General features: G+C 38.2%; 1 protein-coding gene across 5 annotated transcripts in view; it reads left to right on the plus strand.

Annotated features, from left to right (window-relative positions):
* Window positions 1-398: 398 nt before the first annotated feature.
* DCP1A (decapping mRNA 1A) overlaps window positions 399-25,322 on the plus strand; it is a 56,067-nt gene continuing 31,143 nt past the window's right edge. Inside the window, exons 1-3 of one of the 5 annotated variants that reach the window (XM_001491404.5) lie at window positions 399-1,319; window positions 4,069-4,109; window positions 6,529-6,656. In XM_001491404.5, the coding sequence (XP_001491454.1) occupies window positions 1,185-1,319; window positions 4,069-4,109; window positions 6,529-6,656 (304 nt within the window). In that variant the 5' untranslated portion in view covers window positions 399-1,184. The remainder of the gene's footprint in view (window positions 1,320-4,068; window positions 4,110-6,528; window positions 6,657-25,322) is intronic. The other 4 variants (XM_023620280.2, XM_014731613.3, XM_070237390.1 and 1 more) reach the window with 4 other exon arrangements.

Genomic DNA, 25,322 nt, shown 5'->3' on the forward strand with positions numbered 1-25,322 from the left:
TAGCAAAGCATCTCCTTACAGTAGTAAAAGAGCTATTCCTGTCATATGTGACGACTGCTCTTTGTTCCAGGATGTATATAACCAGTTCGTACACCCCACTTCTTAGAGTGCTTCCTTCCTTGGGGAAGGAAGACCCTGGGCTATAGTCCTCAAGCCTGGCTCAGAATCAACTTACCCCAGTTTTGGTTTATAGATTGATTATGGATTATTTGCATCGACACATGATTCTGCAAAGAATGTAAGACATGAATGGATGCAAAATCATAAACAATACAAATACTATGGATTTTTTCTTTCAAAAACTTTCAATTCCGTTGGACTATCTTTTCAATACAAGAAAATGTTTTTTAACAACTGGCGGGGGGTTGGTATGAAACAGCGCTCCCTACAGTCTCCACGCCTTGTTTTACTCTTTAGAAAGTACGTGGCTCTTTAAAATGCTCAACAGATGTTCGCTAAAGAATGAGTTATCTTTTTGAAGCTTTAAACAACGCACGACAAACTCAAGCCTTCACGGGCTCTTCCCAAGACTGGATGAAAACATTTCAGTAGGATTCAGACGAGGAAAATGAGCAAAAGTGAGCAGCAAAAGACACTCCTGTGTCCTTACAGGCAGGTTAGTCCGGCTTTTTTCAAAAATTTCCTTCGGAAAAACAGCAAACTGCTAACGGCGGCGATCTGCTGAGATGGAGACCGGGGGTAACTTTCGGGGTTCCCTCGCTCCCTTCTCTCCGCTTCTCTCTGCCGTCCGAACGGCCCGCGAGCCCTGCAGCCACAGCGGAGATTCGTTCCGCGGCCCGGACCCTTCCGTGCGCCAGCCGAGGCGGGCCCCGCGTCAGTCTCCAGCCTCGTCCGGCAGGAGTTCGGAGAAAGTTCGCGGGCAGCCTTGATCGCGGCGGTGGGACATTTTAGCCGGTGGAACCCTGAATCTCCGCCTGCCCGCTCCGCCACGCGGCCACAGACACCGCCCTGGACCGTTGGGCCTCCAGGACCTGAGAGCCCGGAACCCGAAACCCGGGGCGTGGGCGCAGCGGAGCATAATAGCTACGGTACCGCCCCGCCGCCCGGCTCGGAGGAGAGGCGGAAGTCGAGGGCGCTGACGCCGCTGCGGGAACTCCTCTTCGAAGGCACCTTCCTGTCCGCGACTCCGCCCCCGCCCAAGGGGCTCGGCTCGGGAATTCAAGATGGAGTCGCTGAGTCGAGCTGGGCAGGAGATGAGCCTAGCGGCCCTCAAGCAACACGACCCCTACATCACCAGCATCGCAGACCTCACGGGCCAGGTCGCTCTGTACACCTTCTGCCCCAAGGCCAACCAGTGGGTGAGTACGGCCGGGCCGCTGAGGTCGCCCGCCCGGCAGCCGCCTCTTAAAGGGGCCGCGCGGAGCGCCCTGGGTAGGGGGCGATGCGGGAGGCCAGGGACTGGAGAAGAGCCTAGCGGACGCCAGAGCGGTGTCGGGGGCGCCCGGGGTTGGGAGAGAGGAGCGAGAGAAGTAGGCCCACCACAGAGGGAAAAGCCGATAGAGGGGAGGATTGGAGGAGAATCTGTCGCTTGAGGTCGGGTCCAGGGACGTGGGCGACCTGCCTTCTTTGCGGGTGTGTTGAAGAATACGAGACGGGTGGGGTCAGAAAGATGCCTGAAAGATTCTGTTTAAAGCTTCGAGGGTTATTAGATAAATTACATATGCATAAAATATAAAGTAAACGCCCCACCCCTCCCCGCAGCAGACAAATAAGAGCCCCCTTCGCAGAGGTCATTTGGATTTAAAGCTTGAAATCCAATTAGTTTCAATTCTTGGGAAAGGGGGGAAGATCAGTCCAGCTTTTATCAGACTACACTGTATTTCCAGAGTTTTGGAGAACATTTCAAGGCACTTAGGAAAAGGGCTTCATGTTAATTGGATTCCTTTGAACTCTGGAAAAGAGACCCTGTAAATGTCTCGTTTCAGCTATGCTGCTGGTGATGTCACGTCCCAATGCTTCCATCAGACTAAGTACTTTTGGGCTTTTTTGCACGGAAGGGGGTCCGAAAAGTTACAGTCAGTCTGTTCACTGACTTGTTAACCCCTGTTTGAAGCTTCTTTCGCTGTTTAGATAACATAATATCCCGTTTTCTGGTAATCGACCCTTAGTGAACTCATTCAGCTGTAAGCTTTACACTTAGAAAATAATCCGTAAATGTTTGGATTGAATTCGTAAATGACTGATGTTCACATTTCAGTAAGAAATGAAATCCTTATACTAACAAAACTCTGAAAGATTGTTATTGTGATATGTCCTTTACAATATAATAGAGATACGTAGGTTATATTTAATCAGTAATTTTGTGAAAATCATTTGGCATTTATAAACAGATAATTCAGATGAAGAGAGTTTTCAAAATCATCTTGCTTTATCTTCTTTCCTTCACCTCATGGAAGAGGAGATCTGGGAAGCCACAAAGAACGAAATTACAGGAGTTTTTTCACTGTAGCTGTTTTAGACCTTGCCTTAGTTTGAATTGTTCATCATGTTTCTTTTCTTGGTCTACCTATAAATTTGTGAAATACGGATTGCAGACAAATGGTGAAGACTTAGGGGTGGGGATTTATTACTAACAAGCTTTTATTTTTAGTTTTTCAGAGACTTTCAGTATTTTGGAATTTTAATTGTGGAATTCTATTTTAAATATGAAATACAAAGTATAATAACCTGAATTGAAAAATAAGCTGCCATTCTTCATTTGGATCATGGCACATACAGCATAACCAAAATCTTTTCTTTCTTTGTTATTTTACAGTGAATTGTAATTTTCCACAGTTTTGTTTGGGCAAGTTTGCTTTCACTGTGAGACAGCTGATTACCAATTTCTTATACTAATAATATTTGAAAGGCAAGAAAAAGCCTCTGAATCCTTAGGAAGGAAAAGTTTCTTGATGATATTTAAGCTAGGGCAATACTCCTGGAAGAAATCAAGATGATAAATATTTTTTAAAAGTTTTTATCCCAACAAATTCAATTTGATATGACTAACATTTAAAGTTTTCTGACAGCTTGTTGATCCCATTAAAATATTTAGGTCCTGTCCAGGCAGTGAACTGCAGACTAATATGATTATTTGGTTTTTTAAAACATTGTAATTGTTTAAAACCTAAATACACTCTTATCACAGCAAATGAAAGATGATATGAGTTGTACTTTCTTAATCAAAACATTTCACTTTAAGCTAAAAAGAATTTTTTTATTTATTTGTAAGACCTACAGTAATTACATTAAGACAGAGTATTGTCTCAGTATTCATGATTCTTCAATAAAATTCTAAAAGTAAACTAATTGTGTTTGACAGTATTTCTTAACTAACCACAAAATTTGCTGCTCATGAAAATATACCAGAATCCCCCAATGATGAAACAAAGTGTCCTGTAAGATAAAATTTCCTTTTCTTTTTTCTACTAACCTTGATAAACTTTAAAAATGAAGAAATTGTTGTACACAGGACCTTGGCTTTACAACTAAGCAATCTGGGTAAAACATTTTAGCTTTAAAAAGTGAAAGCTAGGGGTGTCCTGGTGCTGTAGCGGTTTAGTTCACACGCGCGCAGGCAGCCTGGGGTCCGCTAGTTTGGATCCTGGGCGCAGACCTGCGCACTGCTTATCAAGCCATGCTGTGGCAGGCGTCCCACATGTAAAGTAGAGGAAGTTGGGCACGGATGTTAGCCCAGGGCCAATCTTCCTCAACTAAAAGAGGAGAATTGGCAGCGGATGTTAACTCAGGGCTAGTCTTCCTCAAAACAAAAAAGTGAAAGCTAATTCCAGGATTTTCTCCTTAAAATCTAAAAAAGGAAAAGAAGAATGCTGGAGATACAGGCAGGTTGCTGGATTGAACACTGCATATATATTAATAGGCATCAGTAGCATAGAAAGGATACAAAAGAAACTGGTAACAGCAGTTTGTGGAGTGAGACTGACTTGACCTGTTCAAAAGTGGTTAATTTTAAAATAAATGTCAGTCTTAAATATGAAGCATTTCTTCTCCATTGGGACTATTTGGGGTTAGATTATGGAGAAGAAACTAATTGATTCTTTGTTATAGGAGAAGACTGATATAGAAGGGACCTTATTTGTATATCGAAGGTAAGTTTTTTTTTTAAATGATACGTATTTTTTAATCTAAGTGTGAGCAATGTCATATGAAGTGGTTCAACCCTGTTGTACATTTGTCATTAGAACTTTCCTGCTTGACCCTTCAAGTATGCATCCATCTCTAGCTGTGAGATCCTAAGTTAGGTCCCTTCTTTGAGCCTTCCTAGGATTCAGAATAAACAGAACTAGATGTTATTTAGGAACTTAGCAAAATGTCTCAAAATAGAAAATATTTTCTAGTAATGAATGAGTCTGAAACAGATTCCTTTCTCCTTTGCCCCATGTTAAAAAATAGAGAGAGAGAGAGAGAGTTGAGAAAAATATGTGGACTAGCTCTGTGCATTAATGTAGTTGAAAGGTCCCACTGTTCTGTGGTTACTGAATGGGAGGTTATCTTCTACGACTCCGGTTCTCTCCCCTTTTCCATCTACCCCGAAAGTTCTGGATTGTGTATAGTGTTTTTGTAATGTGTATTTTTAGTTTGAGAGTCCTTTAGAAAGCCTGGATTATTCATAATTGCACATTTTTATTTTCAACTTTTCACAGAATTAATTATTATCTTAAAATGTGATTGGTTTGCAAATTGCAACTTTTGTTTTGTCAGGCAACTTTTGTGGCCTGAGGGCAACTGACAGGTTGTGATAAATCGGGGAGTGCCCTGTTTCCCTGGATCACTCTTAGGCCTGGCCCTCACTGGGACAGGTTCCTCCCCTTGATTTCTAAAGCTCAGGGACTCAGCAAGAGTTATCACTGACTTCTGGTTCTTTTCCTTTCCTTTTTTTTTTTTTTTTTTGGTATTGTGAGTTATCTTTTAATGATTGCCTTTCCCCATTGATGGTAATTAACAAGAATCTGTCAAATACTCTTCTGAATTTTGGTGTACAGCTTTGAGATCTTGTCTAAACACACTGATCTTTTTCTTCCTTTAAATGTAAGTGCTTTGATATTATACACCAAGCTCTTTATTCTTTGAAACTTTATTCCCTGTTATTCATCTTTCTCCTTTTAAAAGAAAGAGAGAGACCTTTACCCTTCACCTACTTCATTATTCTTCCTTATCAATGTAAATCTCTAGAAACTTCAATGTTGTTAGAACCTTGGTATCTATAATTTTGGAAAGTACTTTTTTGGCCTATTGTTACAGTATAGTATAGATCCACTAATTGTAGAAAATGTGAAATTTAGTATATAGTGAGTGACTTGATTTAATAAAATTCATGGAGGTGTTGAGTCTAATAAAAGGACACCAAAGAAATTCTATTTGGGAAATGTCAGAAGATTTTATGTACCTTGGATAAAGGTATACTTGGGTGTCAGAATATCACTTTGCAGAGCCCAGAATATCACTTTGCACAGTGTAGAAGCCTGGATTTGGAGTCAGAAAACCTAAAGCTGAATCCTGGTTACGTTATTTGTTTGACTTTGAGTGTAGGCTTTAATCATTCTGAGCTTGTTTCCTAATGTATAGAATAGGATTCTGAAATCTTTCCCATGTACACAGAGAAACTAATGAGAAACTATGAAGTGTTAATGCATGTGAGGAGTGTCTAAAGGGTCGTGTACTGAATCGCCCTGAAGTGGGAACCAAGGATGTTTCTTATTATAGGATTTGAGGCATTTTCTATCTAACTCACGAGAACTATGGAAACCCTATTTGGTGTAAGAAAAATCATTACTGAAATGGCGGGCAGTCATTATTATAACCAGTCCTGTACCATATTTAAATAAATGATATTTTCATTGAGCAAATGTTTATTAAACATCTACTGTGTGTCTCTCTTGGTATACATCTGAAAAAATAAGACAAAAACCCTATTTGCGTGCAGCTTACTTTCTAGTGGAGAAAGACGGTAAATATAAAAAATGATAAGTAAATGATATGGAAAAAGAGGAGGGTTAGAGGTATTGAGCTTGGGAGCATTTAAAAGGGTAGTTCTCAGTTAGGCCTCATTGAGAAAGTGACAAGTGAGCAAAGGCTTGCCGGAGATGAGATAACTGTAGACGCTGGGCAAGTGGTCTGGGCAGACGCCTTTACATGGAAGTCTACGTGTAGGGAGAGTGACAAGGAACTCAGTGTGGCTGGAGCAGAAGGAGAAGGAAGAGGCATAGGAGACGAAGTCAAAGGGGGCATAACCCCATCAGCTAAGGCCTTGGTGGCCTTAGTAAGAACTTTGGCCTTTCCTCTGAGGGACTGAGTCCTTGGAAGCTTCTGAGAGGAGGAGGGGTACGATCTGACTTAAATTGTTTGTTTACAATTTTGAGTGCTCCAATTTTAAGTTTTTTGTTTATAACTTTTTAGTATTGTGTAATGCAATAATGTATTCATTCTTTGAAATGGTAGTAAAAAAGTAGATAACATTTCCGCAAATTAAACAGTGACTACAGATTTTTTTCTTATATTAAATCTAAGGTCAGCTTCACCTTACCATGGTTTTACCATTGTGAATCGACTGAATATGCACAATCTAGTTGAACCAGTGAATAAAGATTTGGAATTTCAGCTGCATGAACCATTTCTTCTGTATAGAAATGCAAGCTGTGAGTATATCTGTTGTATTATAGTTTGTGTATTTACAATTAAAATTGAGTGACTTTAGTTTCTATCAGCACATTACTTTTGGAGTTTCAAGTTTCAATAAAAAATATGGTTTATACTCTTATGTTTGTATATGAGTCTCTTAGTAAGAGTAAACCTTCTAAATTGGACTTCTAAATTGAAACACTCTTTTGTATTCAATACCATATTACTTAACCATAGTATTCCATAGAATAGCATTACATTGTATTTCTGTTGTTCACTTTTTGAAAATGTTTCATTCTTTGTTTTTGTTGTGACATTGAATTATTGGCTGCCCGTGCCCCTGAGCAACAGAACTTAGTTTGAGAGACACAAGATGGAGACTGATACTGATATTTCCATCCACAAAGAAAGGACTGTCTTTGCCCTGATAGTGGTATTTTTCAATCTGTTTTATTTAGTTGAATGTCTATTGGGTACAGGCGCTGGGCCAAAAGTGGTTATACTTTTATGTTAATGACACAGTAACCTGTGGGGGGGTAGGCAGGCTCTTAAGTCAACTGAGACTCAGAGGTGAGTGGCAGCTACTCAGTTGGAAAGTGAGGATTATAACCCTTTTTTCTGATTCCTAGTCCAGGGTCCTTTTAGGCATTGTACAGACCCTCAGAATGGTTGCATGCAGTCAGCAAAGCTAGAGTGGCCCTTTCAAGAAGTAAAGTCTGCCCCGTATGCTTGGCTCCTGTATTTCAATATGGGTACTGAAGGTCTGAGTGCTGAGGACAGAAGACAGGCAGTCTGCCTGGCACTAGCTGTGGGGATATCAAAGGTGCTGATGGGGGTAGAGTGATTGTGCTGTGACTGCCGTCGAAGGAGAGTGCTGGAGAAACGTTGCTTCTCACTGAAAAAGGGAAAGTTACTGTGCTTGAATTTCACTTGACTAGGAGGTAACTAGTAGTGGAGCAATGTCTTCTATAAAATATCAAAAGCTGCTGGAAATTATGCGTTTTTACTTCCCTGAATAAGAAATTACAAGGTTTATTTTGAAGCTAGAACCCCCAAATTCTCCCCAGCTCGCTTTTAAGTGTCTGAGTGAAATAGAATCTCTCTCTTGACTTTTCGTTAAACTGTTTGTGCAGATAATTACCTCTCTGAGATTTTAATTTCTGTGGACATATTGGAAATGCTTTTAACACCTGTAAGTTCAAATGGATTTACTTAAACTAATGTCAACAGTAGAATTACTTCAGGTGGCTGTTTTCTTTGTGCTGAACATTCTCTTAGAGGAGAAATTCTGCAAAAGAACAGATCCAGTTTTGTTTTTTTTTTTTTTAAGAGAAATTGGCTTAATTCTGCTGTTTACTACCTGGAGACTTAATCTCGCCATTGCTTCTAAGAAAACTTTGATTATTAAAGTTGTCAGTAGTGAAAGTTATCAGAGGCCCATGGACTTAATAACCATTTAGCATAAGCCTGAAATGAATCATGTTCTATTTCTTTCAGAAGTAAAGGTTCCTGTGAAGTTGAAGGTGCAACATAACACAAATATAATTAAACTGTGATTAACCGAAATTTAACTAATCAGAACCTCAATTATCTGGAAATATTTCTATAGTCCATGTGTGGAAGAAAAAAAAGCAAATTATAAGAAAACAAGCTTATGTTAGGTTTTATTTTGTGAAAATCTAGCAGATACCTCAAGTATAACCTGAGGTCAGCATAAAAATGTCAATATTCTATAACTTTAACGCCACTATAGTATCTTAGATTAATTTGTTGTAATGAGGCAATAAAACATTAGATCATCAGGAGTGTTTATTATATTAATTAGAATATTCTTGAACAGAAAAGTGCATTAATGCATTTTACTTCAGAAAGATTTTCAACAAGAGGTTGCAACAAAGATCTCCTTAGTTCAAAGAAAACTCACTTAACTAGGTTGTTCTGTTCCCTGCTTAATTGAGGATCATCTCCTATGGGCCATACAGTTTCTGATATTGCTAATTAGAAATCCGAGAGCACATAAGCTTGTTTTCAGACTAGAGAAAGGCCTGAAAAGGTCAAGTACAACACTGTGGCTGTATTAGAAACAGTCTAGAAGAGGAGCTTGGGGACAGGACAGTATTTAAAGGAATAGCTGTATCGTAGAGAAGTGACAAGACAGCATAAGGGGATTCTGGGAGTGTTAAGGCCTCTCTTGAGTGTATGTTTTGTCTAGCTAGTCTCAAAAGTGGAAAAATAGTCTTGTCAGGTTAGCAAGCTGTTGAGCTGTTTGGGGATTTGTTCTTTAAATAAAAAGTTAATTAGTGTCTGGTCATGTATACAGGTAATTATACCTGATTCTGTAGCTGCTCTTCTGTTGTTTTCTTGTGGGAAATACCACCGAGACACCTGACCCATTTTACTCAAGGTATACCTTCAGATCCAGCTTCTTTCACTCAAATCAATTTTTAGAGTTAATATAATAGAAAATTGAACTATAACTTTTTCCAGTTCTAAATTCTTGGTTTGGTTTTACTTTATTTTTTAGTTTTTCTTTATATAAAATACCCACCCCCTCCAAGCAAAAGGTAAAATCTTACAGAGAAAATGCTTACCAAGAGCTTAGGTTTGGTGATTCTCCTGAATCTTTCAGACGCAGTCTGTTTTTATAGTAGACTGTGCAAGTACCTTTTGGCAGCCACAAGACCCCAAATGTGCTCCAGTGGGGGTTGGGAGACTGCAGATTCTGTAGTTATTAAGCACAAGTGATGTTCCCAGAACCTTATTTTGATTCCTGATTTACAGATGAGAAAACCAGAGTCCCAAAGAAATTAAGAAGCTTCCTTAAGAGTCACAAATGTTGTAAGTGACAGAGGCAGAAGTCAAATCTAGGTCTGTTGAGCTTCAAACCAATGTTCTTTCTGTTCTTCTGCAACAGTTAAATTACCTACTTCAGCAGTCCACATACTAGAACAATGCTTTCCAATAGAACTCTGTGATGAGGGAAATGTTCTGTATCAGTATTGTCCCATTATAGCAGCTACCAACCAAATGTGACTGTTGAGCTCTTGCAATGTGGCTAGTGCAACCAAGGAAAAAGTTTTTTTCAGTCTGTTTCATTAATTAACAGATTTATTATAAATATAAATAATATAATTTAATATCAAATAAATTTACTTGTTTATTGTTAATTTGTTTAATCAGTTTGCGTTTAAATAGCCATATGATGCTAGTCGCTGCCGTATTGGACAACACAGACCTAAAGCATGATCAAACATACCCTTTTGTTGTGCCGTATCTGAATTTAATAAGCATATGGGGAGCTTTGGACTAGATTTTTATGTCTCCCACTTAGTCATTCCTTTTTAAAATTTAGAAATGATTTCTAGATACACAGGCTGCAGAAGATATCCCTGAGGGTAGCTTTGCCATGGTAACACCTTTGGTTTGGAATTTAGTTTGCAAACAAGAGTTCTATTCTAGGCTTTGCCATTCTACCGACTGTAACCTTGGATGAATGGTTTAAACCACTCATCTGACCCACTTGTCTTAAAAGGGCATCATGTATATGAAGCACATACAAATAGAAAATATTATAGACTGTGTCTCCATCTTGGACTCAAGCCAAATGATCTCTTTGGTGAAGGAGTCATAAGGACTTTAGTATTATCCAGATTCTCTTATAGCCCAGGCCACGATGTACCTCTTCCCATCCCTTCTGGCTAGCACCATGACAAGCTGGGGACTGTTTATTTTTACAAATCTTATTTTCAGACCTTGTTGGGGCGATTACTAGACAGCCTAAGGTATGATAAGTTGAAAATATATATATGTTAAAAATGAGAAATCTTAAAGGGTACAGATCTTTTAAAAGTCTCAACAGAAGCAATTCTGATTATTGGGTTATGGTGTTCATTTTTATCAGAATACTGGAACACATAGCACCTTCCTGGCTAAAACTTTATATTAGTGTAATGATGTTTTAATCTGTGGACACTTCTCCCTAAAAGGCATTGATGATAGTTTTAGTTTTATCTGTAATTAATTGGGAAAAACCTAGTTCTTTTGCTTTGTAAACATATGCCTTACTACCAATCTGCTGATCTTCTGTTTTCATTTGTAAACGGAATCCATTTTACTAAGTGGATTATAAAACCATTCTTTGGCGACTCTGAACTTCTAGCAGTTCTGTGGCATAGGCACATCAAAGAAAGTATCCTTCAGTCCAGTCTGGCAATCTCATGACAGAAAATCTTTCTGCTACAAACTTTTAGAAATGCTATATAAAATATTAAATGCATGGTTTAGCCAAAGGGAGTAGGGAACATCTCACTGGGCCAGCATCAAAGTGAAAACTGAAAGCTAAATGGGAAGCTTGTGAGCTGGCACTGGCTGCCAGCTATTATGGCGTTTTGGGGGATGGGGAGCTCTCCTTTATATAAGGACCCCATTATAATTACATGGGATCAGGAAACAAGATCTTGAGCCCTCAGGAAGTGGCGAGTTGGAGCTGAGACAGACGTACCAGCATCCAGCCGGGTCCTCTGATGTGCTACATATTAATAAATTAGAAAGATACTGATCCACCAACCTAGGGAGATGACAGGTAAGCTTATCTATCTCAATCTAGGCTATGAGTTAGAGGGAAAATGCTTCCCTTGAAAATTGTAACTATAAGTCTTCCGTCGTCATACAGATTTGGGATTCAAGTTACCCCATTCATTTAATATCATTTATTACCTGGGAAAAAAATTAACATAAAATTAATCCTCAGCTGGTGAGTACTCTAGGACACCTGGCAAAAGCAAATGCAAACCGTTCTGGAGGGATACATCCTTAACCCTGCTTGCCCAGGAATCTCGTTGATAAGCCTCATGGTCCAAAATCACAAAATATTAACAGGAAATAATTGAGCCAGTTGAAGGTAGGATGCAACAAACAGCAGGATTAGCCCACCCTTCCCAAAAACTTTAGTTAATGAAATGATCAGATAGAGACTTTAATGGATGTAAATATCAGATGTAGATTACAAAATAAAATGACAGGTAGATTTGAAAAATAACCAAGTAGAACTTTTAGAAATTAAAATCTTAATTATTGAAATAAACTCTCTACATGGACTCAACAGTTAATTTATAACACCTGAAAAGAGAATTGGGGAACTGGAAGAGACATCTGAGGAAATTATCCAGAATGCATCCCAGAAAGGAAAAGAAATGGTAAATATGACAGAGAGGATAGAATTGGCAAGTCTAATATATGGCGGAGAAGAATTTCAGGATGATAAAATAGATTCAGAAGGAGGGGATATTTGAAGAGATTACGACTGAAAATTTTCTAGAATACATGGAAGACATAAATCTCCGATTTAGGCAGTAGAATAAGACCCCAAGCGTAATAAATGGAGATGAAGACGCACCTGGACACATCGTGGTGAAACATCAAAGGCAAAGAGAAGCAACCACAGGCTGCTTGAGATCGATTATTGGCAAAGAGCACCAATTAGACTGACAGCATATTTAGTTGCAGCTACTGAATTTGGAAGACAAAGGAATAGTATTTTCAGAGTACTGAGGAAAAAGCAATTAACCAACAATTCAATAATGCAAAAGAACAAATAAAGACATTTTTCAGTAAAAATAGAACTTTTTTCTTCAGTAGCCCCTTCCTGTGGGCACTTCTAAATCACCATTGTCCGGTAGGTATCCACTAGCCACATGTGGCTGTTGAGCACTTGAAATGTAACTAGTGCAAATGAATTTTTAGTTGTATTTAATGAAAGTCTTAATTTAGATTGATTAACAGTGCAGTCCTAAAGGCTATAGTTCAGAAGTAAGAAAATTGAGCACAGAAGTAAGAAATGAGATTTAAGTAACAATAATGAGCAAAGAAGAGGAGGTAAATCAAAATAAGTATTGACTGTATAAAACAATAAAATAACTAGTTTGAGTAAAGGTATTAAAAAGGCGAAGCAAAAATACTAGACAGTAGTAACTTAAGATAAAAGCTGTTCAAACTTAAAGCCTCCCAAGACTGAGGTGAGGGTAGATAAATTAATTAATAGAGACTTTTAAATCAAGTTATGTGTGTTCAGAAGATTCAGGGTAACCATTGCAGAACAAAAAATAGCATGTCTTAACTTTTAAATTAGTACAAACCAAGCTGAGAAAAAAGTAAATAGAAACTGTGGGAAATAGAAAGCCCAAAATAAAATGACAGAAATAAGTAAACCAGTAATTAGAACAAATGTTAAATGAACTAAACTTGCCAGTTAAAAGAGATTCTAAGATTGGATAAAGATAGAAAATTTGCCAACAATGCTGTTTTCAAAGAACTTAAAAACTTGGAAAAGTTGAAGAAAACGGATGGAAGGAGATGAATCAGGCAGCTATTAACCAAATAAGGCTGATATGGCCATGTTAATCACACATGATAGAGTCTAAGGTAAAAATCATCAGGGGTAAAAGTTACCACATAATGATAAAAGGAGTAAATTACCTAGAAAATAAAACAATTCTAATCTGGTATATACCTAGCGCATGTCAGAAATACATATCAAATTTTAAAAATCATAATTATAGTGAGAGATTTTAACAGGCCACCTCAGTAATTGACAGATAAAACAGACAATTTAGTAAGGATATGGGATATTTAAACAACACAGTTAAGTTTGATCTAATGGGCATATTAAAAAACCCGGCTTCTGGCAATTTGGGAATTTGCGTTTTTTTCAAGTACATGTTAGAATTCTACAAAAATTGCTACATGTAGGCCACCCAGCCCAAGAAATTAGAAAAAAAGAGAAATCTGAGTTAAATTGAAGGGAAATATGGATAAGTAGAGATTAATTGCAGAAAGTAGAAATTGCAATAGGACGACAGAGCAAATCCAAAATACAAAAACTCCCCCGCATAACCTGATTGAGCCAACAAGAGCAAAAAGAATGAGGGCAGGCGTTATAGGCAATATTAGGAATAATATGTATATTATGTATGTATTACAGCTAAAGGTAGAGAACACACATTTTTTTTAAAACAAGAACCGTGAAGAACTTTTTGCTTATAAATTTAAAACTTAGATTATGTGGTCAATTTCCTGGAAAAAACATGGTGTAACAAAATTTACTCAGGAATAAATAGATCTCAGTGGACTCACAAACAATAAGATAACTGCTTGTTGGTCAGTAGTTTAAAATCTCTCCCATCTCAATCCCGTCCCAATCTAAAGAAAATGCTGAGAGTTGTATTAAGTAAATGGTACTAGGATAGTTAGTTTTGCATTTGAGACCAGCCTCTGAAGCAGCAGATATAGGATCTATACATTTCTGATCTTATCACAGGAAACTTATCTCCACAGGCCACTCTTCTGCAGCGAGGAAATGATACTTCTCTTATCCACCATGCCTTCAGTGAGCATCGGGCAAGCGCCTCACTCAGTATGTTTCTCTTAGAAGGTGCTTTTCTTCAAGACCAGTGTCAGGGGGCCTTTGATTTCTACTTCTGTGGGCATCTCTCAGAGTGGAAGTGGTAACCTGGAATCTGGGTTTTTATATATATGTACCTATGTCTTAATTATGAAATGCGCCAAGAATATTCTCTAAAGTCAGTTCTGAGCAATTTTTTTAAAAATCCAAAATTTGATATGTGAATCAACGAAAAAGTAAAAGCAAGTAAAACTGTTTTTTCTCTGTATTACAACTAGACAGTCTACAGTGTAACCTGTTTATTGAAAACAGTAAGATAAAAGTTGTGGTACCATTAAGCTCTGGTAAAGTTAATCCTGACGTTTAATTCTATTTCAGTATCGTCTTTTAGTTTTTAAACGAAGTGATTTTTTAACTCAGGCACACACCTTGATTCAGTGATATTTATTGAGTATCTGATTTGCCAGGTACTTTACCAAGTACTATACCATTGCAATTAAAATTATTCTGTACTTTTAAAGAATGTTAGTTGTTCTTAGTCCTTAGGTTCTATTGTATTTTCTTAGAAAATCATAAGCAGAAGTCATTAAATTGTGTTAAAACTTTTAGTCAGAACTCTGCCTTTCTGGTAAGGGTCAAGATTCTTAATGAAATATGCTACTGTTACTTAATCCCAGTGCTATGCATACTTATTCCTAAAACAACCCTGTTAGTGGTAAAAAGTAGTAATTTAAGATCTGTGATTTGAAAATTATCAATTGTAAATTTGAATGATTAGGCTAGTAATAGTGAAAATCTGATCCACCAGAGAGACTGAGGGTATTTACATTTTTTTCCTGATTATTTTTAGCAGCAATACTGATCCATTAATTAGAAGGAGTATACAGCCTAGATTTTCTCTTCTCAGACCTAACTTTATTCTGTCCTTAGACCAGTGCGTGATGGTGATTTTAGCCAAAAGAGAAGTAATTATTTTATTTTATATGTATGTTAGATTTGGCATCTTTTTACCGAAAGATAATCATTTTAACAAGAACAACTCTTCATGATTCCTCCACCCAACACCTTAAAGCATCAATCTACTAACAGCCACTTTTCATAAAGTGTTTCCTATAATCCAAAAGTACTTTTGGGAAAATGAACAAAGTATTTTGCTCTGTAACCTGCTTAACAACAACAAGAAAATCACCATAACAATAACAATTGAAAATAAAAATATTATTGCAATTTAATATTTTTAAGAACTTACCTCCAAAAGTCTGTGAGAAGTACCTCTTCGTTTCCGCTTCGCTTACAACTTTTCCTTTATATCGGGTATCAATCTCTTGATATAGAGCATTTTTAATTAAAATTAGATCACTAGAAAAAGCAGGGAGATTCATTTCCATAGTGTTGAAAATGCTGCTGCCAAATGGAAAGTTTTAGTAGAAAAAATACTGTAGTGTGTGCTTTTTTTTTTGTCGCTGCTTGTCCTTTCTCAGTTCAAGGGCAAGACTCAGAACAGTAGAGATGGTAGGTGGCTGTTGGCATTTGGCGCCAATCTTCAGACTTAAAGCACAGTGCAGAAAATTTCCTTGCAAGAGAAGTTTATAATTTGTCAAGTCAAAAAATGTGAGCTCTACCTCCAAACTGCAAGAGGAATTTATAAACAATTTAAAAAGTTCCACAGTTCATTCTTTGTGATCTTTAAATTCAGCACAGTACTTCTTATTAGCCTGAAGAAAGGCAGGCAGTCTTCAGCCAGCAGCAACACTGCTGTGATTGGTATGATTCTGCAATCAGTGAAGGAGAAAGGATCTGTGGCAACTGCATTAGTCTGGCCTTCTGGACCAAGATAAGGAAAGAGCCTTGCTGTTGCCACGTTTGTAGACTGAAAAGGTAAAAGCACCATGAAAACATAGAGTGACTTAGAATTCAAGGCCGACCCTGGTATCACTGTTAGGTCAGATGTTTCAGAAACCCGTGTTGCTGTCTGTCTATTGTAGCTGCTGCTTAGTATTTCAGTAGAGCCTCTACCAGGTGCCTTCCTGTTAACTTTGTGAGTGCATGAATGTTTCAGAATTCTCAAAGCAGATTCTTTTCATTATGCCTCATTATTGGCTTTTTTCCGCCTTAGGTAGTGTTGTCAGGTAGAAAGCAATTTTTAGCTTTCTTTTATTGTGGTGTTATCTTAATTATAAAGCTTTTAATAGTTAACTGTGCATTCACCATTTATCTCTTTTAGATAATCAGTGTTTTCTCTTGTGAGAACTAACAAAGGAAAGCAACAATTACTTGTAGCTAGGAGGCAGAAATGTGTTCTTAATATGTATGTGTATAAGTTTTCACTTTGTGTTTACATAGTGAAGTTCATTGTGGAGGTACAAATTGAAACAATTAACCACTAGTCCAAGGAGTTTTGAAGCCACTCTGGAGTAGGCAGAATAAATCTCGGGACTGAGCCCTTGAGGTTCAGTACCCTGGAGGGTCCGGGCAGATCAAGCTACTTACAGTGTCACTGCTGCCAGGCACGCTCAGCTTTTTCTTTTTATTAAAAGGAAGGCATGGGGGGCAGCCCGGTTGCAGAGTGGTTAAGTTCGGCATGCTTTGCTTCAGTGGCCTGGGTTGGCAGGTTCAGATCCCAGGCATGGACCTACACCACTCATCAGCCCTGCTGTGGCAGCAGCCTCTGTATAAAGTGACGGAAGATTGGCACGAATGTTAGCTCAGGGCTAATCTTCCTCAAGCAAGAAAAAAAAAAGAAGGTGGCATAGAGTAAGCATTTGCTACCAATTTTTAAAGATTGAGTTACTTTACACACACATGTCTGGATTTCTTCCTTTTGTTCTCATGACAAAATGGCGTGCATGGCCACACAGCACCTGCATTCCTGCAAGTACTGATAGCCAGCTGGAGCTCTGGGTAGGACCTGACCACCACAGCTTCACCGATCTCACCACACCCTGGGGTCTCCTATAGCCTTGTGTGCATTTGCCGTACAAGCCTCGGGTGGGTGATCTCTTAGTGAACTGGTGGAAGAATGTGTAGGATGGAAGTTAAGGAAGGCAGCAAAGAACTTCTCCCTTTTCTTAGACCACTGTCTGACCTGTTTCCCAAAACCCAAAGTTTAGATTTTTGGAAGCCTAGGAAACAGGAACTCAACTCCATGGAGGCCAAGAGCCATTCTTCCCACTCTTTGTTGTCCCTTATGACATGTAGAAATAATAATATTTGTGTGAGACACTGGGGTGAATAGACCACAAGTGGGGATTGGACGGGTCCAACATTTTGGCACACCGTAGTCACTTGCAGCACACACTGAGGAGAAGCTCTGCCTCAGGGAGTGGCGAGTACTGTGTGGCAATAAATCCTAAGAGCAGAGGTAAAACCCTAGTGTGATTCACTGTTTTATTTGGAGTTGCTCATCATTTAAGAATAAGAAGTTTATAAATAGGAATGATCAATTGTGATATTCTTTGGTTTATTTTCCTAATCCCCAAAATAGTCCAGTGGTTGTTTCAGGTATCTGAATCCTATACTGTTAAAAAGGGACTGTGGATGCTATGTTGCTGGTAAATATTTTCAGACTTGATTTAATTTAGAGAGGGGTGCCAAATTTTAAAATAATAAAACCAAAGAGCTTGCAGAATAGCATTCTTAAATTTCCTGGCATAAGTATTTTAGTCAGTGTTCAATAAATAAATAATTAGAGGGGCTGGCCCCGTGGCCGAGTGGTTGGGTTTGTGCACTCCGCTGCAGGTGGCCCAATGTTTCGTCGGTTCGAATCCTGGGCGCGGGCATGGCACTGCTCGTCAAACCACGCTGAGGCAGCGTCCCACATGCCACAACTAGAAGGACCCACAACGAAGAATATACAACTATGTATGGGGGGGCTTTGGGGAGAAAAAAGGAAAAAATAAAATCTTTAAAAAAAAATAAAATAAACAAATAATTAGAATTTAAGTTTTAGGAAGTGGGCTCTTTCTCTGCCATGTTAGTGTTCAGTGGTGTTTTAAGATGTCTGCTCTTTTGGCCAGAGTGTAAGCTGCTAAGGTAAGTGAATCAGGTTTACTGGCCTTGCTTACAGATTCTCTGCATTTCCTCGCCTGCCTGTTTGCCACCTGCCCCGTCTCCTCTTGTAATCCCAGGTCACTCAGTCTTTGGCTCCATACCCTTTTTCCTGTGTGTGTGTGCGCGGGCGTTCTACCACCACCTCGGAGCCTTGCTCTTCTCTCTCTTTCCCAGCCTTTTGATGTGATGTGGAGCCATGAGGCTTATTCTTGTCTTAAAGGAAATGATCTGTCGAGGTAGAGGCATTTGCTTTTTCACTTGCCGGGGCAGGTTTGTGTTTGTATAATCTGTTCCATTCTTGTGTTGCTTTGATACTCAAGAGTCTTCCTTATGTCTAGAGTAAGTGTCTTGGGCCATGTTCAAAGCCCATTTTCTTGTTTTTGTTTCTGGTGTAGGGCATCTTTGTCAGTATCGTCTTTAGAAATTTTGTAACTCTTAACACTATTGCCAAAAAGCTTTTATCAAACGCCCTTTTCTTCTTGGTGCCCTACTGAGAAAATCTCCAGCCTCCTCAAATCCTTTTAGAAAGTAGGTCAGATCTAAATAGTAAATGAATCAAAAAGACAACGTGTGCGTGAGAATGATTCCCAGCTCTGTTTTTGTGACATTTCACAGGATCTCTAAAACTCTCAAGGGATTTTACAAAGGCTCCAAATTAATTTGGATTTTCTTGATCTTGTGTGTGCCATATACCACTACAGATGAGGAGAATGAGGTATAACATCAAATCCTGGTGGCCTGCTGGATCTTCAGACAGGGCTCTCTAGGGAAAGGGAAAACTTGCCCTTCAGCTTTTTTAAATTTCTCAGTATTAAATAATACAATACCTTTAATCTTTGTTAGTCTTATTTTTTATACTTTCGAAAGAAAAGGACTCATTTGAAAAGCAAAGAAAACATTTAATTTTGGATTTTCTTTTCTGCATTTTGATATTTTTCTTGGAAGTACAACTTAAAGGTAATTAAATGTCCTGTCACATCCCCTGGCTCTTCAGTAACTTGCCTATACAGCATGACCTGGGACAGCTGTTAACAGCCACAATATGTGGTGGATGTCCAATAATTAAATAGTTTGCTTTCATCTTGAGAAAAGCCATTTATAAAACAGGATGCCATCATCATTTGCCATAGCAAAATAATACTGTGTTGCCAGATCCCTAATTCCTCCGTGGTATAGTTAATCAATAAAAAATTATTTCAGGATATTTCAGCAGGCATGTGTTCATCCTTAGGTGTTAGAATGTAAGTTCTCTTGAGGGAAGAATACTTAGCTTTGGTTTGGAGACAAGGTCCTCTGTGGTTTTAGCTATCTGGCAGACTTGTCTGTCTTTCCTCACCAGTGACAGTGACAGGCTCAGTGGCAGCTCCCTGGGCCTTCTTGCCAGTTGCATGCACTGAGCATTTGATACGTTGGCAGACAGAGCTGATTCTTGGATGCGTGTCTGAACCTCTACAGGTCTGCTTTTGGCAGAATCGAGTGTGAGTCTTATCCTTTACCCATTAAGCTATCATTATGGCTTCCTTATCTTTATTTCTTCTGCAAACATGCCTTTGAAAGTGTTTGGCTCTTTTTTGGCAGTTTACTTGATAATGTACAAGAGAGGAAGGCACGTGTCTTATTTCTAAATTATAGTATATTTCTTCAAAGGAAAAGGGGGGACTTAAGTGAAGATTTGTCAAAATAAGTTGACAGCTCTGGTGGGCTTATTTTGATCATCAATACGGAATTCTTTGCTGAGAGTTTGGTTTGCAGTCCCCTATGAAAACATACTTAAGTGCCTCTGTTTAGCATAAAAAATGTTGTGTGTTCCCCTCTGAGCCTGATATATTGCATATCATAAACTTTTTCTCATCACTATAAGTTGTGTGGGTGTGTCTATTAGAGGAAAACTGGAATCTTTTGTATTTGGACTCTTGTGTTTTTTGTGTTCTTGAGCCAAGGTTGAAAGAGGCGTATTTAGAGGAAGGTAGTTGTGTGTAATTGCCATATATGGTCTCTTTTCAAAGCCCTAGTCTGATTTACTCTATGTTGGAGCAATCTTTAGCTCCTAGGAACATAACTAAGACCCCACAGTAGATAATGCCTAATAATTATCTCCTCTGTAACAAGGCTGCTTCTGTGCTCCTTCCATTGGAATGTGAAAGCTACATTTAATTTGTTGACTTGCATCATGTCAAATATTCCAAAATTTCTTGTTATTCATTGAGCTTTGATTCTGTTTGAAGCATTGGTAGTGTTTTGAAGTTCTGTGAACGGAAGAGGGACTGTGAAAATGGATTCCAAACACGAGAAACTATTCACAGCAGGCTGAAGGCTCAGAAAACAAAAGTGAACTTAGGCTGCCTTGTGGTAATGCATGCAGTCACCTGCAGGACACATGACCAGATGTGGGGTCTGACAGTTAAGGACAGTTTTAGTGTAATTGGAAGGTTTCCCTGCTAGAGAAGCCCCCTCGCAAACAGGGTAGGAAAAAATCGTGATCTTTATTCATTAAAATGAAGTCATTCACTTTGGTCTGTGTATCAGTAATGTTTTAATTGACTCTACAATGACAGTAGAAAAAATCCAACTAAATTTTTATTTCCATTGAAAAGGGAACTTTTAAAGTTATGATTGGCCATGAGTCTTTTGTAGAGTATAATGACATTAATTAAGGATGAAACAAAAAAACTCACCATTAAAACAGCCTTTATTATCCACTGAAAACTAAAGGAAATTGAAGAAGGCAAATAAATAAAAAGGTATTCTATGCTCATGGATTGGAAGAATTGATATTGTTAAAATGTCCATACTACCCAAAGCAATCTACAGATTCAGTGCAATCCCAATCAAAATTCCAATGGCATTTTTCGCAGAAATAGAACAAACAGTTCTAAAATTTGTATGGAACCACAAAAGACCCTGAATAGCTAAAGCAATCCTGAGAAAGAGCAACACTGGAGGCATCACACTCCCTGATTTTAAACTATATTACAAAGTTATAGTAACCAAACAGTATAGTATTGACATAAAAACAGACACACAGATCAATGGAACAGAATAGAGAGCCCAGAAATAAACCCATGAATATATGGTCAGTTAATTTACAGCAGAAGAGCCAAGATGTGCAATGGGGAAAGGACAGTCTCTTCAATAAAGGGTGTTGGGAAAACTGGACAGCCACATGCAAAAGAATAAAATTGGGCCACTATCTTACATCATACACAAAAATTAATTCAAAATGAATTAAAGACTCAAATGTAAGACCTGAAACCATGAAACTCCAGAGAAACACATAGACCATAAGCTCCTTGACATCAGTTTTGGCAGTGATTTCCTGGATTTGACACCAAAAGCAAAGACAGCAAAAGCAAAAATAAACAACTGGGATTACATCAAACTAAGAAGCTTCTGCACAATAAAGGAAACCATCAACAAAGTGAAAAGGCAGCCTACCGAGTGGGAGCGAATATTTGCAAATCATATATCTGATAAGGGGTTAATACCCAATATATATAAAAAACTCATACAATTGAATAGCAAAAGAACAAACAATCTATTAAAAATTGGGCAGAGGGTCTGAATAGACATTTTTCCAAAGAAGACGTACAGGTGGCCAGCAGGTACATGTAAAGATGCTCAACATTACTAATCATCGGAGAAATGCAGCTCAAAACCACAATGAGATATTACCTTGTACCTGTGGAATGGCTGTTATCAAAAAGACAAGAAATAAGTGTCGAGGATATGGAGAAAAGGGAACCCTCGTGCACTGTTCTTGGGAATGGAAATTGGTGCAGCCACTATAAAAAACAGTATGGAGGTGTCTCAGAAAATTAAAAACAGAACGACCATATGATCCAGGAGTTCTGCTTCTGGGTATTTATCTAAAGAAAACAAAAACGCTAATTGAAAGAGATACATGTACCTCCTGTTCATTGAAGCATTATTTACGATAGCCAAGACTTGGAAACAACCTAACTATCCATTGACGGATGAATGGATAAAGAAGATGTAGTGTGGGCGCCAGCCCAGTGGCATGGTGGTGAAGTTTGCATGCTCTGCTTCGGCAGCCTAGTGTTCAGATCCCAGGTGCAGACCTACACACTGCTCGTCAACCCATGCTGTGGCAGCATCCCGCATACAAAATAGAGGAAGATTGGCACTCATGTTAGCTCAGCAACAATCTTCCTCAAGCAAAAAGAGGAAAATTGGCAACAGATGTTAGCTCAGGGTCAATCTTCCTCACCAAAAAAAAAGAAAAGTACTGTGTATCTATATATACATAATTCATATTCGGTGGAATATAATTCAGCCATAAAAAAGAATGAAATCTTGCTGGTTATGACAACATAGATGGACCTTCAGGGCATTGTGCTAAGTGAAATAAGTCAGACAGAAAAAGATAAATACCTTAGGATCTCACTTATATGTGGAATCTTAAAAAAATAAAAGCCAATCTCATGGATACAGAGAACAAATTGGTGGCTGCCTGAGGCAGGGGAGTCATGGGGTGAGTGAAATAGGTGACGAGGGTCAAAAGGTACAAACTTCCGGTTATGAAATGAGTAAGTCACAGGGATGTAATGTACAGCATGGTGAGTATAGTTAATAACACTGTATTGCATGTTTGAAAGTAGCGAAGAGAATGAATCTTAGAAGTTCTCATCACAAGGAAAATATTTTTTGTAACTATGTATGGTGATAGATGTTAACTAGTCTTATTGTGTGATCATTTTGCAATATACACAAATATCAAATCATTACATTGTATACCTGAAACTAATATAAGGTGTGCATTATGCCTCAATTTAAAAAGTTTTTATTAACAGTGGCTTTCTAAATTAATGTACATTGATAGTATCAATGTATGTTAATGTATATTGATAGAGTTCAAATAATAGTTATAGAAAAGGGATTTTTAATTTATTTAGAGTTTCTTGTGCTAACATTTATATTTCTTATATTCTGTCATTCTTTTAATGTATAATTTTTAACTTTATTTATACTTCTATGTGTTGCTTTAGTCTTCAAGCATAATTGAAGCTCATTAACTTTTTGTTTATATAAAAAATTTTATGTTATTTCAACTAGTAAGGCAATGGGTGTGTAGTGGCAAGACTATAGACCTAAGGATGAGAAGATCTGAGTTCTAGTTCTAAGGCTATTTTTCTCTGATTTATTGATACGTCACTTAGTCTTTCTGTGCGCCTCCATCCATGAAAGTGCATAACAAGACTTCTGATCCAAACAAAATGGCATAGACTTGTCTCTCCTTGCTTCTTCCTGTTATGTACAACTGTAAAACCCAGAAACAACACAAGAGACAGTCAGGAGAATTCTGAAAGGTGGAAAGAGGAAGACAGTTTGGTGCAGGACCCAGAACTGGCAGGACAAGACAGCAGCAGAAGAAGGGGACCTAGGCTTGGTGTCTCTTGATCTCCAACCTAGCGACAGAAGGTGTCCCTTATTCCACCCCTAGATTGAGTGGGAGCCCTGCCAACAGTACCAGAAGAGCCCAGCAAAACTGACAGGAAGGATTGGAAGTCCTAGTGACAATAAGTGGCTACTAGGGAAGTGCTTTCCCACCCTTCCGTGAACGGGAGGTGGGGACAGGCAAGGATCCCATCACAACCAACCTGGCCTGGGAAGCAGTCTTCACCTGCGAAGGTCAGAGGCTCCCTCTCCCACCAGAGGCACCCCAGATGGCCTATCTGTGGGAACTCCCTCCACCCCTTCAAGCAGCACTGGCTGAGAGCCTACTAAATTCCCACCTTAAGAAATTAGAAAAGGAAGAGCAAAATAAACTCGAATCATACAGAAGTAAGGAAAGAATAAAGATGAGAGCAGAAATCAATAACATTGAAAATATCAAAATAGAGAAAAATCAATGAAACAAAAAGCTGGTTCTTTGAAAAAAAGTCAGTAAAATTGATAAACCTTTAACAAGACTAACAAAAAGAAGACACAAATTACCAGTACAGGAATGAAATAATGGATATCACTACAGGTTCTCCAGACATTAAACGGGTAATAAGAGAATGCCATGGACAACTCTGCATTCATAAACTTGACAACTTAGAAGAAATGGACCAATTCCTTGAAAACCACAAACTACAAAACTCAACCAAGATAAAATAGATAATATGAATAGTTCTGTAGCCATTAAAGAAATTGAATTCATAATTTAAAAGCTCTCCAAAAACAAATCTCCAGGCCCAGATGGTTTTACTGGAGAATTCAAAGAATTAACACTAATTTTACACAGTTTCTTCCAGAAAACAGAAAAGGAAGGAACACTTCTCAGCTGATTTTATAAGGCCATTATTACCCCGATACCCAACCAAGGCAAAGACAGTACAAACGAAGAAAACTACAAATAAGTATCTCTCATGAACTTAGATGAAAAAGATCTTCAACCCAGTATTAGCAAATTCAACAATATGTAGAAAAGAAATATAAATGGACTTTATTCCAGCTCTACAAAGCTAGTTCAATATTGAAAGTCAATCAGTGTAATCCACCATAGCAACAGGCTAAAGAAGAAATAGGAGAAATATCATGTGATCATATTTTGTGTTTTTTGACACACAAAAAAATCATGTGCTCATTTATGATAAAAACTCTCAAGTTAAGAATAGAAGTGAACTATCTCATCTTGATAAAGAGCATCTACAAAAAATTTACAGCTCACATCCTATTTATAGTGAAAGGTTAAATGTTTTCCCTCTAAGATTCCAGCCAGCAAAGCTTTTTGTAGGCATAGACACGTATTCTACAGTTTATATGGAAAAGTACAGGCCCTACAAGCTAATAAAACAATCTTGAAAAAGAAGCTTAAAGTGGGAGGATTTATTCTACCTAGTATGAAGGGAATAATCAAGATGGTGTGGTATTGGTCGACGGATAACACTTAAATAAGTAGGACAGAATAAAGAATCCAGAAATAGACCCACACAAATTTGCCCAACTGATAGTTGACACAGGTACAAAAGACTCCTCGATAGAAGATCATTATTTTCAACTAAACAGTTGGACCAAAAAAGAACAATGAACCTTAATCTAAACCTTTTTATATAAAAATTAACTCAAAATGGATCACCAAATTAAATGTAAAAGTATAAACATTTTAAGAAAAAAACATAGGAGAAAATTTTGGAACTCAGGATCAACAGAGAGTTCTTAGACTTGACAGCAAAAGCATGATCCGTAAAAGGAAAACCTGATAAAGTGGACCTTATCAAAATAAAAAACT

The sequence above is a fragment of the Equus caballus genome, chromosome 16 (genome assembly GCF_041296265.1).
Source record: "Equus caballus isolate H_3958 breed thoroughbred chromosome 16, TB-T2T, whole genome shotgun sequence".
NCBI classification, from domain to species: domain Eukaryota; kingdom Metazoa; phylum Chordata; class Mammalia; order Perissodactyla; family Equidae; genus Equus; species Equus caballus.